The 15,970-nt window shown below is 47.3% G+C and overlaps 1 protein-coding gene across 3 annotated transcripts in view; it reads right to left on the bottom strand.

The window, feature by feature from the left end:
* PIK3R5 (phosphoinositide-3-kinase regulatory subunit 5) overlaps positions 1 to 15,970 on the bottom strand; it is a 241,652-nt gene that overhangs the window by 99,113 nt on the left and 126,569 nt on the right. For 2 of the 3 annotated variants that reach the window (XM_063961044.1, XM_063961045.1), the window contains exons 2-3: positions 15,501 to 15,622; positions 7,480 to 7,580 (exon numbers count right to left, since the gene is read on the bottom strand). In XM_063961044.1, the coding sequence (XP_063817114.1) occupies positions 7,480 to 7,580; positions 15,501 to 15,609 (210 nt within the window). In that variant the 5' untranslated portion in view covers positions 15,610 to 15,622. Of the gene's footprint in view, positions 1 to 350; positions 702 to 7,479; positions 7,581 to 15,500; positions 15,623 to 15,970 lie in introns of those variants that run through there. The other variant, XM_063961046.1, reaches the window with a different exon arrangement.

Below are 15,970 nucleotides of genomic sequence, written 5' to 3'. Positions count from 1 at the left end.
CATGTGCACTGTGGGCGACACTATACATGTAATTTGTGTTTAAACATGAAATCTGTTTTGCTGGGAACCAGGTAAAACCCGCCACCCAGCTCACCGTCAGTGAAGCCAGATGCAGTCTGTGAGACTGCACTGGCTTCACTGTGACTGGCAGTGACTTCCTATTGGATATCTTACCTGCCAGTCACAGACACTACAGGCAGTCCCATTGGGAGGTGTTTCCTTCCTCTGGGGCTGCCTGACCGGGCTGCAATAGGCAGGAAGCCAGTAGGAAGCTAGCTCCCTGCCTTGTCAGCCCTAGCCGGCTTCTAAGGGCTGTGTCAGGAATCGGCGCTCTGCTACGTCTCACTTACCAGCGCGCTGGTGTGCGGGCCTCCGGAGGTCTTGTCCCCAGTTGCGGCTGCATGGGTGTAGTAACCGCGAGCGTTCTATTTCACATTGCTGAGTACTCCTGAGTCTGGTCCTGTGTGGGTTTTGCGGCGTGCCGATGTCCAGCCTGTGTGGACGTTACCATGACACCTGCACGCACTGATTCTGATGTTCAATCCAGCTTGTATCTCCGCCTGCAGTTTGTGTCCAATCACTGCTGGGCAGGAGGTATAACTTCCAGCTTGTGGCTCTCTCACATTGCCTCGGACAACAAGTCACACACCGTGTGCCTTAGTTCTTCTGGTTCCTGTTTCCAGCGATCCCCGTGGTTACTTCCATTTGTTCCAGTCTTCATTCTCACAGCTCTCCTGTTAACTCCGGACTCCAATTCCATCCAGCCACAATCACCAGCAGCAGAGACTCTCCTCAGGTGTTCGTATTACCATCTCACTTGTACACTGGCTATCTGTATTCCATCTGTGCATGTCAGCAGTATTACTATTGATGGCTTAGAGACTGTTTCCTGCTTGAGCCTAGTAAAGCTATCAGGACTTGTGTGCTTTATAGAGACACTATAAGTGTTTCTTATACATACCGGAGTTCTGCCTTTCAAGTTACTTTATCTTACGTTATACTGACACTGTGTGCTATCAAGTACTATTGGACTTTAAGTTATATCATCTGCCTTCAGTTTTGTTGTTTCACATTTCATTTGCAAGAGACCTCAGCTATTTAAATCCAGTTATCAACCATTGTCATTCCATTACCGTTTTTTCTGTTTATACTGTGTTATTCCGATCTGCTCAGTAACAATAAAACATCAGCGCCTATGCGCAGGACTATTATATTGCCTCCACGTTTTATCTATCAGACCAACACTGACCCACTAGCGCCCCCGCCGGGGACAGACAAACCTAGAGACCTGACAGTTTGTCCGAGGCCCATGGACCCGGACGGTGGTCAGAGTGTGGGGTCAGGGACACTCCAAGATCTAGTGTCACGACTGGATGGTCAAGAGGCTGCGCAGCAGCAGGTTATGCAATTCCTGCAAGAAATGTCTTTACGATTAGATACTTTGCAACAATCACTTCCAATTCCAGTTTCCCCAGTGTCCTCTTCAGTTATAGTTCCTGCTCCAGGTTCCTCAGTTTCCAGTTCTCCAGTTGCTTCTGTTCCAATGTCTCACATCCATCTTCCTACCCCGAGTAAATTTGATGGTAATTCTAAGATGTGTCGTGGGTTTCTAAATCAATGCGAAGTTCAGTTTGAATTGCAGCCACAGAACTTTCCAACACCTAGAACAAAGGTGGCTTATATAGTTTCTCTTCTAGCTGGCTCTGCTTTGAACTGGGTCTCTCCGCTGTGGGAGCGAGCAGATGAAATATTGAACAACTATACTGAATTTGTTGCCGCATTCCGACGCATCTTTGACGAACCTGGGCGTACGACCTCTGCTTCTTCTGACCTCCTTCAGATCCGCCAGGGAACACGTACTGTGGGTCAGTACATTATCCAGTTCCAGACATTGGCATCGGAGGTGAAGTGGAACAACCAGGCATTGGTTGCCGCCTTCTGGCATGGTCTGTCTGACCGCATCAAGGATGAACTGACTACTCGAGATTTACCAGAGCAACTGGAAGCTCTAATTTCCCTATGTGTCAAATTGGATCTACGTCTATGCGAGCGGACCTGTGAACGCTCTCGAGGTGATCTTCACAAGCACCGAGCTATGCCTCCTGTACAGTCTCTACCTATTATTTCTGATGAACCCATGCAGGTAAACAAATCTCGTTTAACACCTGAGGAGCGGTCCAGAAGATTAAAAGAAAGACTGTGTCTCTATTGTGCTGCTGCTGGTCATCTGATTGGTTCCTGCCTTGCTCGGCCGGGAAACGCCAGGTCCTAACTTGTAGAGGAGGAGTCAAGTTAGGGCTTTTGAATAAAGCTCCTTCATCTCAGGATCTTATATTATCTGTCACCTTGAAAAGGTCTGAGGGACTCCAATCTTTGTCTGCCTTAGTGGATTGTGGTGCTGCTGGGAATTTTATCACGGAAGCTGCAGTGGATAGACTTCATCTCCCAGTGACTAAGCTGTGTCGTCCAGTTTATCTCACGGCCGTGGACGGAAGCCGTGTTTCTGAAGGTTCCATCTTTCAGCAAACCAAGCCGGTAGTTCTAGGAGTAGGCTTCCTGCATTCTGAGCTCATTGAGTTCCTGGTTATACCCAAAGCGGGCTATGAGATAGTACTGGGTATGCCTTGGCTCCAACTGCACAATCCGCAATTTGACTGGTCCACATTGCAGTTAACATCATGGAGTTCCTCCTGTCATCAGTCTTGTCTGGCTCAAGTGTTTCCAATAAAGTCTTCTGGTGTAAAGTCTCAGCCTGGCCTTCCGGAGGCCTATCAGGAATTCACTGACGTCTTCAGTGAGAAAGCAGCGGATGTCTTGCCTCCCCATCGAGAGTGGGATTGTCCCATCGATCTGGTTCCAGGGAGCAAGCCGCCTAGAGGGCGTACATACCCTCTTTCAGTCCCAGAAACTCCAGCCATGAGTGAATACATAAAGGAAAATTTACAGAAAGGTTTCATCCGTCCATCCACTTCCCCAGCTGGTGCTGGATTCTTCTTCGTCAAGAAGAAAGATGGAGGACTTCGCCCCTGTATCGATTATCGGGGTTTAAATGACATCATGATCAAAAATAGCTACCCGTTACCTCTTATCACAGAGCTGTTTGACAGAGTTAGAGGGGCTTCCATCTTCACGAAACTGGATCTTCGCGGGGCTTACAACCTTATCAGGATTCGAAGTGGTGATGAGTGGAAAACCGCTTTCAATACTCGTGACGGCCACTATGAATATCTAGTGATGCCCTTCGGTTTAAGTAATGCCCCTGCCGTGTTTCAAAACTTTGTCAACGAAGTGTTTAGAGATCTCTTGTATAAATGTGTGGTGGTTTAGCTCGATGACATCTTGATATTCTCCCGTGATTTAGCCTCTCATCGCCAACAAGTGAAGGAGGTTCTGCAACGTCTTCGGCGGAATCATCTGTATGGCAAATTGTCCAAATGCACATTTGAAGCTTCTTCAATATCTTTCTTAGGATACATAATTTCTGGAACAGATCTTCAAATGGATCCAGCTAAACTGGAAGCTATAGAAAACTGGTCTCTTCCAACAACACTCAAGTCAGTTCAACGCTTCATTGGCTTCGCCAATTACTACAGAAAGTTTATTAAAGGCTTTTCCACGCTAATAGCTCCAATTACCTGCCTTACCCGGAAAGGGGGAAATCCTTCCCAATGGTCTGATGACGCACTGTCCGCTTTTCACAAAATAAAACAAGCTTTTATTTCAGCTCCTGTGTTACAGCAGCCGGATGTCAGTAAAGCCTTCATCTTGGAAGTGGCCGCTTCAACGGTTGGCGTGGGCGCAGTCCTGTCCCAGGTTGGCAGTGATGGTAAGACTCACCCCTGTGGGGTTTTTTCTCGTAGGTTCTCATCTGCAGAAATGAACTATACCATCGGCGACCAGGAGTTGTTAGCAATCAAATTGGCCCTTGAAGAATGGAGGTATCTGCTGGAGGGTACGAGATTTCCCATTACCATCTACACGGATCACAAGAACCTTCTCTACTTGAAAGCCGCGCAGTGTCTGAATCCTCGGCAAGCAAGGTGGGCTCTATTCTTTTCTCGCTTTGATTTTAAGTTGATGTTTAGACCGGGCTCACAAAATGTCAAAGCGGATGCTTTGTCTCGCTCCATGAGCTCAAACGAGGAATCCTGAGAACAAGCTGCTCGACCAGTATTAAATCCAGTGGTTTTCGCAGCTACAGGGATGTCGCAAGTCCCGCCTCCAGGCAAGATGTTTGTCTCTCTGGAGCTTCGTCCAAACCTTCTGTCTTGGGCTCATACGTCCAAGTTTACTGGTCACCCTGGGGTTCTAAACACTTTTAAGTTTCTGTCTCAAACGTATTGGTGGCCTCGTATGAAGGTAGATATTCAAGAGTTCATAGCTTCATGTCCCAAATGTGCTCAGCATAAAAATTCTCGTCAGGCTCCCGCAGGCCAATTGATTCCCAATTCCATTCCTAAGCGCCCCTGGTCTCATGTGTCGATGGACTTTATTTCTGATCTCCCTCCATCCAAAGGGTATGACACCATCTGGGTAGTAGTCGATAGGTTTTCAAAAATGGCACACTTCATTCCACTCATGGGATTACCCTCTGCTCCAAAGTTGGCTAAGTTGTTTCTTCGTGAAATATTCAGGTTACATGGACTTCCAACACAAATCATATCTGACCGAGGAGTACAATTTGTGGCCAAGTTTTGGAGGGCTCTGTGTTCAGCGCTACAGGTAAAACTGAAGTTCTCTACGGCCTATCATCCTCAAACAAATGGGCAGACAGAGAGGGTAAATCAAGAACTTGAGACCTATTTGAGACTGTATATCTCTTCTTCGCAGGATGACTGGGTAGAATTGTTGCCATGGGCAGAGTTTGCTCATAATTTCCGTTATCATACTTCAACTGACACAACTCCTTTTTTCGCAGTTTATGGCCAGCATCCTAGAGTACCGGATTTCCAAGAATTACCTGCCATAGATGTGCCTGCGGCTGCTTCTGCTCTCCAACGGTTCCCTCAAATTTGGAAAGAGATCCATTCATCTCTTAAAAACGTTTCTCAACGGTACAAAATGTTCGCTGATCGGAAGAGGCGAGCAGTTCCTAGTTTGAAACCGGGCGATAAGGTCTGGTTATCTGACTGGTCTGGATATGGTCCTGAAGAGAGGAGTTGGGTCGATGCCACGGATGTACATGCTCCACGTCTGGTCCAAGCCTTTCACAGACTCTTCCCTGCCAAGCCTCGTGGGTGTTCGGTGCCCACCCATAAAGGAGGGGGTACTGTCAGGAATCGGCGCTCTGCTACGTCTCACTTACCAGCGCGCTGGTGTGCGGACCTCCGGAGGTCTTGTCCCCAGTTGCGGCTGCATGGGTGTAGTAACCGCGAGCGTTCTATTTCGCATTGCTGAGTACTCCTGAGTCTGGTCCTGTGTGGGTTTTGCGGCGTGCCGATGTCCAGCCTGTGTGGACGTTACCATGACACCTGCACGCAGCTGATTCTGATGTTCAATCCAGCTTGTATCTCTGCCTGCAGTTTGTGTCCAGTCACTGCTGGGCAGGAGGTATAACTTCCAGCTTGTGGCTCTCTCACATTGCCTCGGACAACAAGTCACACACCGTGTGCCTTAGTTCTTCTGGTTCCTGTTTCCAGCGATCCCCGTGGTTACTTCCATTTGTTCCAGTCTTCATTCTCACAGCTCTCCTGTTAACTCCGGACTCCAATTCCATCCAGCCACAATCACCAGCAGCAGAGACTCTCCTCAGGTGTTCGTATTACCATCTCACTTGTACACTGGCTATCTGTATTCCATCTGTGCATGTCAGCAGTATTACTATTGATGGCTTAGAGACTGTTTCCTGCTTGAGTCTAGTAAAGCTATCAGGACTTGTGTGCTTTATAGAGACTGAGTGTTTCTTATACATACCGGAGTTCTGCCTTTCAAGTTACTCTATCTTACGTTATACTGAGACTGTGTGCTATCAAGTACTATTGGACTTTAAGTTATATCATCTGCCTTCAGTTTTGTTGTTTCACATTTCATTTGCAAGAGACCTCAACTATTTAAATCCAGTTATCAACCATTGTCATTCCATTACCGGTTTTCTGTTTATACTGTGTTATCCGATCTGCTCAGTAACAATAAAACATCAGCGCCTATGCGCAGGACTATTATATTGCCTCCACGTTTTATCTATCAGACCAACACTGACCCACTAGCGCCCCCGCCGGAGACAGACAAACCTAGAGACCTGACAGGCTGCAGCCGATGCAGTCCATTTACCAACCTACCCCCACCCCCAGTAATGGTGGTTAATTGCAGGGTAGCATCTGCCATCTGAGTTTGTTCAATTTATGAGTCTATCCATGACGCAATGAAAAGAGTGGAGAAGTGAGCATGTGGAGAAGTTGCCCATGGCAATAAAGCAGCTGCTCCATACAACTGTATAGTATGCAAATTAGAAATGTTATTTCAATGCTGATTGGTTGCCATGGGCAACTTCTCCACTCTTTTTACTGCTGCATGAATAGACCCCATAATATTTTGGGTCTGGATATTGACTTGTAGCCGCACACTACATAGCCCTGCCTGGCAGGCAAGAGGATGGCTAAGTAATTTAACTGAGTCACTAGCACTGATCTGGGATCTGATTTTTCCACAGTAGATTTTAGGGACAGGGCTCTGTACTATAATGCTGGCAGAGATCTGGGGTTTGATTCTGTATTATTATGAAGGGGGGGGGGGGGAGTGAAAATAAATCTTATCCCCTAAAATAAAGGAGACAAATCTAGTTCCTCCCCTGAACAATACTGGGCATGTTGCTATGGTTCCTTTCTGAAGCTATATAAAAAGTTAATTAACTAATATCAACTTGGGGATCATTATGCAAACAGCAAAGCAGAGGCACCGAGTTAGTACTGCTCATGGGTGTCATCAACATGTAGCTATGCAGCGGTCATCTAGTACCCGCAAAAGATATGCTGAGTAAGAAGTATATCTGGGGATGCATCCATGTCTAATTATGTTGCATCTCCAGAGGACCATGCCACATGTGCACTAACACTTCCTCACTGCACTCAACAAGTGTATGAGCTCCTACCATTCCAGTCTAAGATATACACAAATCAAGATATGGACGCAACACAATTTGACATATGTTAACTCTTAATCAGCCCCATAGACTTTGGGGGGTTTTGGCCACAAATGTATACGCTTTTCATTATACTATGTATGCTAAATGTTCTCTTTTGCAGTACATTAATTATATGCTTTCCCATAATAACACAGATGTCAAGTATCTCCCTAGTTTGCTGTACAAATCTGTGCACGGTGTTTGAGTATCTCCTTTTCTGCCAAACCCTGACCTGTGCTAAATTATTCCTTTTCCAATTCAAATTGGCAGGTCTGTTACCGGTGACTATAACAAAAAAAGGACAGTTTATAGGTTACCACAAGCCTACAGTAAGCCAGATGAGCCTAGTCCTTCCTCACCTCTCTGGTCCTATCCAGGATCTTTTCTGCCAGTATAATATGATTGGCTGCTTCCCGGTTCACCAGCTCCTCCAGACTCCAGTAATTAAGACACAAACCAGCTGGAAGGCAGATCAATACAATCAATAGCAGTTCTTCAAGGCATATATACAACTTTACCATGGTTTCCCATTTCAGCACTATACAAACAGAGTGCTGGGGAATTCCCCTTTATCAGAAATGTACAAAAATCATAACCCATAGGCTGAAGATGATAATGCCAGGTCCCAACAGTGCAGAGGGTACATACTGTAGGTAGGAAGGGACAAACATGGGGGAACATTTCAGTTTGTTTTCAATATGAATGGCACATTGTGCTTTAACAGGGTAGGGAAAAGAATAGCTGAGGATGAAGAACTATGGGGCAGATGTATTAAGCCTGGAGAAGTGATAAAGCAGTAATAAATGCAAGGTGATAATGCACCAGCCAGTCAGCTCCTAACTGTAAATTTACATATTGAAGCTGATTGGCTGGTGCATTATCACCTTGCACTTATCACTGCTTTATCACTTCTCCAGGCTTAATACATCTGCCCCATAATTAGATTGAGAAAGGTATAGTACTACCGTATTTTTGATGTGTGAAAAGACAGCAAAATCATTTTCTATAATAAGTGGATGAAGAAGCACCATTAGTAGTGAATGTGAGCCTACAGGCTCTACTGTAAATATATCCCTGGTTATACATGGGTGTTCTTATATACTAATGTAAAGATAAATCTGTATTTACATAGTATGTTCGCTTTCCTCTGATTATGTATGTATTAATTCCTATGATGATTATGTAATGTCAGTTTAATACTAATTTACTGGTAATGAATAGGTGCATCTGTAGTGGCGAACTGTGCACATCACCAATAAGAGCCGGAATAGTTATGATTTAGACTTATTTTTTTATTTTATTTTTTTGTATTACTAAATTATATTCTGTTTTGCAAGAAAACAATATATATTTGTCTTTTGTTCCTCTAAATGGAGTAGAGCTTGCCTTAACCTAAAGATAGACTTCCATCAGCAGACACAAATAGCCACACAAACATTATTCTAATTTTACTTCCTTCCTCCTAAACACAAAATTACAAATGCAGAAAATGTGACAATGACTTGTGTCTGTGTTTCCTCTTATGTTTTTTACACCAAGCATCCGTGCAATACTTGCACTCTTTTAAAAATGTAGTCTACTGGAGAATCCTGGTGAGTGGCATGGTGCGGATTCAAGTCATCATGGCCCCGTCCCCTGCTATACAATTCTGTGATGCTTAGTGTTATACAATGGGGGCGGAGCCACAATGACACAATACAGCATGAATCACGCCATCAAGCCCCCATTTCACTGGGGAAGTAGGCGGGATCTGGGAAGCTGGGTCTTTTCTACAAGGATTCAGAAGATCTCACTGAAATTTGTGAGTCTTACAACATGTGGTGGCACTCTAACCCCTCACTGGTGGATGTAGCAAGCTACCTACTTCACCACTGCTATGGGCCAGTTGCAATAAGTCCTACATAAGGTGCCTATTTTTCATTGAAGATAGTGGGCCCCATAAACCACCATATTTTTCAAGAAATTATTTTAAAGAGACAATTTATTAAAATCTTTTTTTCTGGGGTATTGGCTCATTTGAGGACCAAAAAGTAAAGCAGTAGCTTGCACTATCACTTGGCTGGCGGGTTTGGGCATCTGCACGTATAGGCTTCTGGTGAGGGATTCCAACGTCCCTATTTGGAAAAATTTAGCCTATAGACTACAAAGCCTTCTAGAGACAGAATGAGCTATTATGACCCAAGCCTTTCAAGTAAACATAGGAGCTTGGTAAATTGAACTGCACTTCTTTCACATAGAGATATATGAGAATTGCTATATTCTATGGGTCCTTAATTAATGCATGATATGCCGAATTTACCAAAATTCTGACACTCACAGGGGTTTTGCTGCAGGAGCGAGATTTCTGGAATTCAATTGGAGGAGAGATTTAAAAAAAAACAAAAAAACGGGGAGCTCAAATATTGTTTTCTTGCAGCCTTAGAGCAAGTCCAGTTTTTCCCAATATCATTATTATTATTACAAAAAATTATCAGGACTTACTTCTAAACCTCTAATTCTACCCACCCCATCCCAGGACAAATTACAGTAAGTAATTGGAAGTTTCCAATTAACTTATTAGTTCATAATGTAGTCTTCTTCTTCACTCTTCTTCCAGGACTCTGGTAAGTGTGCAGCATGTGTAGGTGTGAGGAGTGCTGCTGCTGTGTGTGTGTGTGTGTGTGTGTGTGTGTGTGTGTGTGTGTGTGTGTGTGTGTGTGTGTGTGTGTGTGTGTGTAGAGTGCTGCTGGTGTGTGTGTGGAGAGTGCTGGTGTGTGTGTGTGTGTGTGTGTGTGTGTGTGTGTGTGTGTGTGTGTGTAGAGTGCTGCTAATGTCTCTGTGTGTGGAGTGCTGCTGGTGTGTGTGTGGAGTGCTGCTGGTGTCTGTGTGTGTGTGTGGAGTGCTGCTGGTTATTGTGTGTGTGGAATGTTGTTGGTGTCTGTGAGATGCTGCTGTCGCTTTTGTGTGGGGTGCTGCGTGTGTGTGGGGTGCTGCTTGTCTGTGGTGTTGATGGCATGGGGGGGGGAGGGCGCTGCGTGTGTGTGTATGTGAGGGGCGATTCTGCAGTGAGGTGTGTGCAGTGATAGAAGAGCAGGCAGGTCTCACTCATCAACATCGATAGCCTGCGGGTGGGCTGCAAGCTGATTAAAAAAAAAGTCCCCTCTGGATTTTGGGGGTAATTCAGAGCTGATCATAGATGTGCTAAAATTTGCACATCTACGATCAGTTTCTCTGACAGGCGGGGGGATGCCCAGCACAGGGCTAGTCCGCCCCGCATGTCAGGCCCTACAAACACAGCTGCGAAGGCATCGCACGGTGGCAATGCTTTTGCACCTGGTGAGTAGCTTACTTCCTGGGCAGCCTAGCTGCGCTGGCAGGCGGCTACCTACCATGTGTTGGGTTGTAGCGGCTGCATGTGACGTCACACAGCCGCTGCGGCCCGCCCCAGCAATGGTTCGGATGCACCTGCGTTATCCAGACCGCGCCCCCTTGCCGTTCTAATGCCATTGGCATGCCCTCTCCCGCCCGGTGACTGCCTCTGCCTGTCAATCAGGCAGAGGCGATTGCACCAGTGAGATGCTCTCACTGGGTGCGCACCTCTGAATTAGGCTCTTTGCGACCAATTTTTTTTTTATTGAATACCATGAGTATCAGGAGTGTGCATTCCCATGGCAATTAAAAAATAGGTGCAACATCTGCAATTTATTTTGTGGGCAAAATCCTGCACTTAATTGAATATACGTTTTAAAAATCACGCAGAAACAGCTGTTTTTCTGAATGATAAATAGGCTTCTAAGTAGCCTATAGGGGGAATTCAATTAAACATGGTAAACATGGTAAATTACCTTGACTAACTGTTCCCTAGGAAGCAATTTATTTATCCCCGATAAAAAATTTTTACAGCAAAAACTGATCGTGGGTAATTGAATTCCCCACTGTTTACTAAGGCAGTGTCAATGTGATAGGCAAAACAAGTGCTGGTGGCCGCCAATCATAAATACAGCATGTGATCAAACAGAAACACAACGCTGCCCGCACCACATAACTGAAACTAAGGATGACACAGGTAAGCACAACTTACTAAATTTAAGAATTATTCCTGAATGGCCTAGGTGTACCGTGCTCTGCTATTCAGCATCATCACGAAACGCGTTATCACCACGCCCACTTTGCCAATGTGAGTGAAGGAGGGTAAGCAGGAGACTTTTACGGGCACCACCCGGTTTTCGAAAGCCTCCCAGCCATTCCCGGGAGAGTGGGTGAGTATGGAATATGTGCATGTGGTATTCATAACGATCATATTTCCTTTGCAGTATGTATTTATTGGGAGTATTAATATGAGGATTTTAAAGAACAGTTTACAGGGGGCAAAAAAATTTTTACTCGCTCTGGGTGCCATCAATCCTAGTTATGCCTCTGGTGTGTAGACTCAAGAAAATTTGGGAATCACTGTATTAAAGGAAATAATGCAGTCAGTGCTCTGTAAATGACAGTTTTCAGAAAGCTGCTGCATTGTACCCTATCCCTCTCCATTAACTAGCACTTGAACATATAGTTTGGTGGTCACACTAAAGAAACCGAGTTCTGAACCCGGAAGTGATACTGTAAACTAGTTTACAGTGTAGCCTTTTTAGAGCAGTGTCTCGGCATCTGACTAATAATAAATAGCCCCTAATGTACATTCCAAATGGTCACAATAGGAATGTTACTTGGGACTTGGCTGCAAAATCTCCTATATAATAGCCCAGATCTGTGACTCTGTGCCTGTGTCTATAACGCTGGGCGTGGCTAGGAGCTCTCATTGGGTTAGCAGCAGGTCTATCACGACCAGTCCACAGCTGATTGGGCGAGAAACGCCCACCCACACAGGTTACATCCAATGGGAGGGTCCTGTTCCCAGAGCAGGATTAACAATGGAGCTGCAGCTCCAGGCCCACACCCCAAAATAGGCCCACTGCATCTGCAGCAACATAACCTCCAACAATTTACACATAAAAATCACTACAAATTTGAAAAGGGGGCATGTCCACGGGTAAAGTGCCGTGGTCACGCCCCTTTTCCTATACTTTCAATGGGAGTTTGGAGAGCCAAAAATCGGTACAGACCATAAAAAAAGGGACTGTACCTGCCAAAAAGGTACAGCTGGAGGGTATGCACCTGCATCTGCAGCAAGTCCTTTTACTGCAGCATCCTATGGGGGTCATTACGACCCGTTTGCATGCTGCACTTTTTCGAACTGCGCATGCACGCGGGCGGCAATGTGCAGGCGCATCGCTGCCTGGCGACGGCCGTCGCCGGGCAGCGACGGGAATAACGCAGAAAGCGTTTGCAGCGGCGAACGCAAGAAGATTGACAGGCAGAGGCTGGCCGGAGGCATCAACTGACCGTTTTTAGGGAGTGTCCGTCCGAACGCAGGCATGCCCAGCTGTTTCCAGGGATGGATCCTGACGTCAGCTCCGTCCTGAATGATCGCAGCGGGTGAGTAAGTCTTGAGCAGAGACTGCAAAAACTTTTGTTTGTGCAGCTCTCTGCACAAGCGTTTGCAGCCCTGCACAGCGATTCCCCCCTCCCCTGTAGGCGGCAACTACCTGATTGCAGCAGTGCTAAAAGTAGCCTGCTGGCAATCAAGTCGGAATGACCCGCTATGTCCTGCTGCCAGTCCACTTGCCCCCTCCGGCATCAACAGTACCCACTACCTAGCTGCGGCGCAGGTGGAACAAAAGCTGCTGCAACCACCGGCATATATATGTATGAAAGCGGCGCAGCGGAAGGCTTTCAGAGCCCTCCCTGCGCCGCATACTCTCTGAGCCCCGGAGCCTCCTCTGCGCATGATGTCACAGAAGTGCCACCCGCCACAACTGCGCCCAGATCCCCAGAGGCCCTGACTCCGCAACACAGCACCTGGGCTGCCGGCCTGGAAGCCCCAAATTGTAACGGATAGAGTGGGTGATGTCGCAGAGTGTAATGTCTGGACGCTGAATCAATGTAAAAGGTGACAGTGCTGTGCAGTGCAGTGCAGTGGGTGTGCAGTCACTGACACTGCACAGCACTCTCACCTTTTTACATTGATTTAGCCAGTCAGTCAGTTCTACCAGCCAGTCACTATTGTTAGCGCCGGTGTCCCAACGCGCCGCATTACAGTACGCACTAAATAAACTACAGCTCCCAGCAGCCCTTAGCGCCGGAGCATTGGGGATGCTGTCAAGATCCCGCCGGACGAAATACCGACACCGGAATCCCGACCGGCACAATCCCGACATATTCTCCCTCCGTGGGTGTCCACGACACCCATAGAGGGAGAATAAATTAGTGTGCCAAGCGTAGCGAGGCACCGTGCCCGCAGCAAGGGGCCGCATTCCGCTCGCCACCCCTGTCTGGATTGTGCTGGTCGGAATTCCGGTGTCGACCGCCGGGATCCCGTCCAGTGGGGTTTTGTACTGATCCCGTTTATTAAGTGCATCTTCTTCCCTGTAATGCGGTGCATTGGGATACCGGCGCTAACAATAGTGACTGGCTGCTTGGCTGCTGTGCGAGTCTCTGGGAGAGCCACTGCCAAAGGGAGGACAGCAGCTTAGCTGCTTCCAGGAGGAGAAGCATTACCCGCCCCTCCCCCACTCGCAGTACCTCCGGGCCCCATCCGCAGCACCCCCACACCCCCCCTCCACCACCCGCGGTGGCTCCAGACTCCCTCCCCCACCCGCAGCACTCCCGCACCTGCCCCTTCCCCACCCGCAGCACCACCTCACCCGCCCCTCCCCCACCTGCGACACCCCCACAACCGCTCCTACCCGCGATGGCTCCAGACCCCCTCCCCCACCCACGGCACACACGCACCCGCCTCTCCCCCACCCGCAACCGCCCCTCCCCCACCCGCGGCATCCCCGGACCCCCTCCCCCATCTGAGGCATCCCCGGACCCCCTCCCCCATCCGCGGCACCCCCAGACCCCCTCCCCCTTCTGTGCCTCCCCCACACCCGCCACTCCCCCAACCACAGCACCTACTAGGTGATTCATCAGGCCCTGCGTGCGCTGTTCACGTCGTTGCAAGGGGCTACGACCCCTTAACCATCGCACGCCCTTTGTCCGTGCAATAATTAACCACTCCCACAATTATGATTGGAGGTAATACTCCATATAATACACATATTGCATGCCACACGGGCGTGCAAGGGTTAAGGGGGCGCAGCCCCTTACGACGGTGTGAAGAGCGCCCGTAGGGCGCAATGAATCACCTAGTGAATAAATAGTTCTCTATGACTTTTATAATAACATTACAGACTGCTCTCTTATTTATCTGTTTTAAGGGTTCTTGGGACTTGGCCTGTAACTGCTATCTAGAAAGCTCTCAGTCTGATACCCCTTTTCCACTAGCTCCTTAAAACACGGGTAAATGCGCGGGGGCGCGCATTTACCCGTGTTTTTCCCTAGTGGAAACGGGTCCCCCGGCAAATTTCCGGATCAAGTGATCCAGGAATCCTACCCGGGTAGCTAGCCGGGTTGAACACGTGTTCAACCCGGCTAGCTGTCTAGTGTGAACGGAAGCCGCGTCGAGGCGACACGGCTCCCGTTCACAGTGCATAGGGAGGGCAGCGCTGGGAGATCATGTGATCTCCCAGCGCCGCCCCTGCCGCATCAGTAGTAGCGTCACCAACCCGGCAATATGCCGGGTTGGTGAGCGCTGCTGAAAGGGGGCTGTAGCACGGGTCGCAGCCGTGTCGGGCGACACGGCTGCGACCCGAAATATAGTGGAAAAGGGGTATCAGTGTGCCCTGTACATTTAAATGGGTGTACACCTTCAGCAAACTGGTATCTAATCACTAATTCATATGAAAGTAGTAATATAATGTGTCATTCTGTTATTATTTGGTATGTATAATTTAACGGATCATTGACCGAATTGACCCCCATCAACTCCTTTCATCATAAAACTTATCATTATTAAAAATAAAAAGACCCCAGTTATGAGAATGAAATGCACCCAGTAACAGGACCCTCCCCATACAAGCTGGCAGTAGAAGGGAGTCCTGGCTACATGCATGTTGTCAGCAGACTTGTTTCTGTTCGTTGCCCTGGGACACAATATCAACCTGCTGTCTGCGTGCAACCATATCCAATGTAGAGAGCTTAGCAGTGTATTATAACCCAGGGCAACGGAAATAAACAGCTCTGTTTGATGATATGCTTTAAATACCTGGAAGGTAAAGCAATGTTTTATTACAAGTTGCAAGACAGAATGTACAACCAAATATATTACCCATTTACAGAGACTCAAATGGATATATTTTGCACATGTATCAGATAAATAAACATTTATGATGTAACCCATAGCAATCACTTTTGGTAACTTGCGAGTCTGAAAACATTTAGGCTCCATGTTGTTAAGCAGTCCCAGAAATCGCACCTGTCCAGGAAGAAGAGGGAGAGCAACAGTCGGAACCCCTTCTGAGAGCGTGCAGACATCTCTCCAGTGCATGCTGAATCCTGTCCTCTGTGCAGGATGTGTTCTGCATCTTAAGGCATGTCCTGAAAGAAAGGGATTATCGGGTGAGGAATTGTAGTACTGCAATAACATAACTGTTGCATATAGCTGACATCATAATTCAAGTAATCTTACGTCATACAGAAACTTCCATTTGTAGCGCTAGCACAGCTGCAGCATTGGCCAGGGGCAGTTTATCAGAGGAAGGGGCTTGTGTATAGTTTCCTGTGCACCCCCATCCCCAATCTTATGCTGGTGCAAGAGTGCTCCCATTCTTCCATTACTATGCAAGTGTACACTATCATCTTGTGATTCAGACGGGCTCTTTATGGGAGAATTACTGCAACATTTTACCATGGTTTTTCTTTTTGCCAAGTTCAAAGATGCCTACT

Source organism: Pseudophryne corroboree, chromosome 3 (assembly GCF_028390025.1).
Source record: "Pseudophryne corroboree isolate aPseCor3 chromosome 3, aPseCor3.hap2, whole genome shotgun sequence".
Lineage (NCBI taxonomy): Eukaryota > Metazoa > Chordata > Amphibia > Anura > Myobatrachidae > Pseudophryne > Pseudophryne corroboree.
Note: the sequence above shows the minus strand (reverse complement) of the source record. Positions and strands in the feature narration are given on the sequence as shown.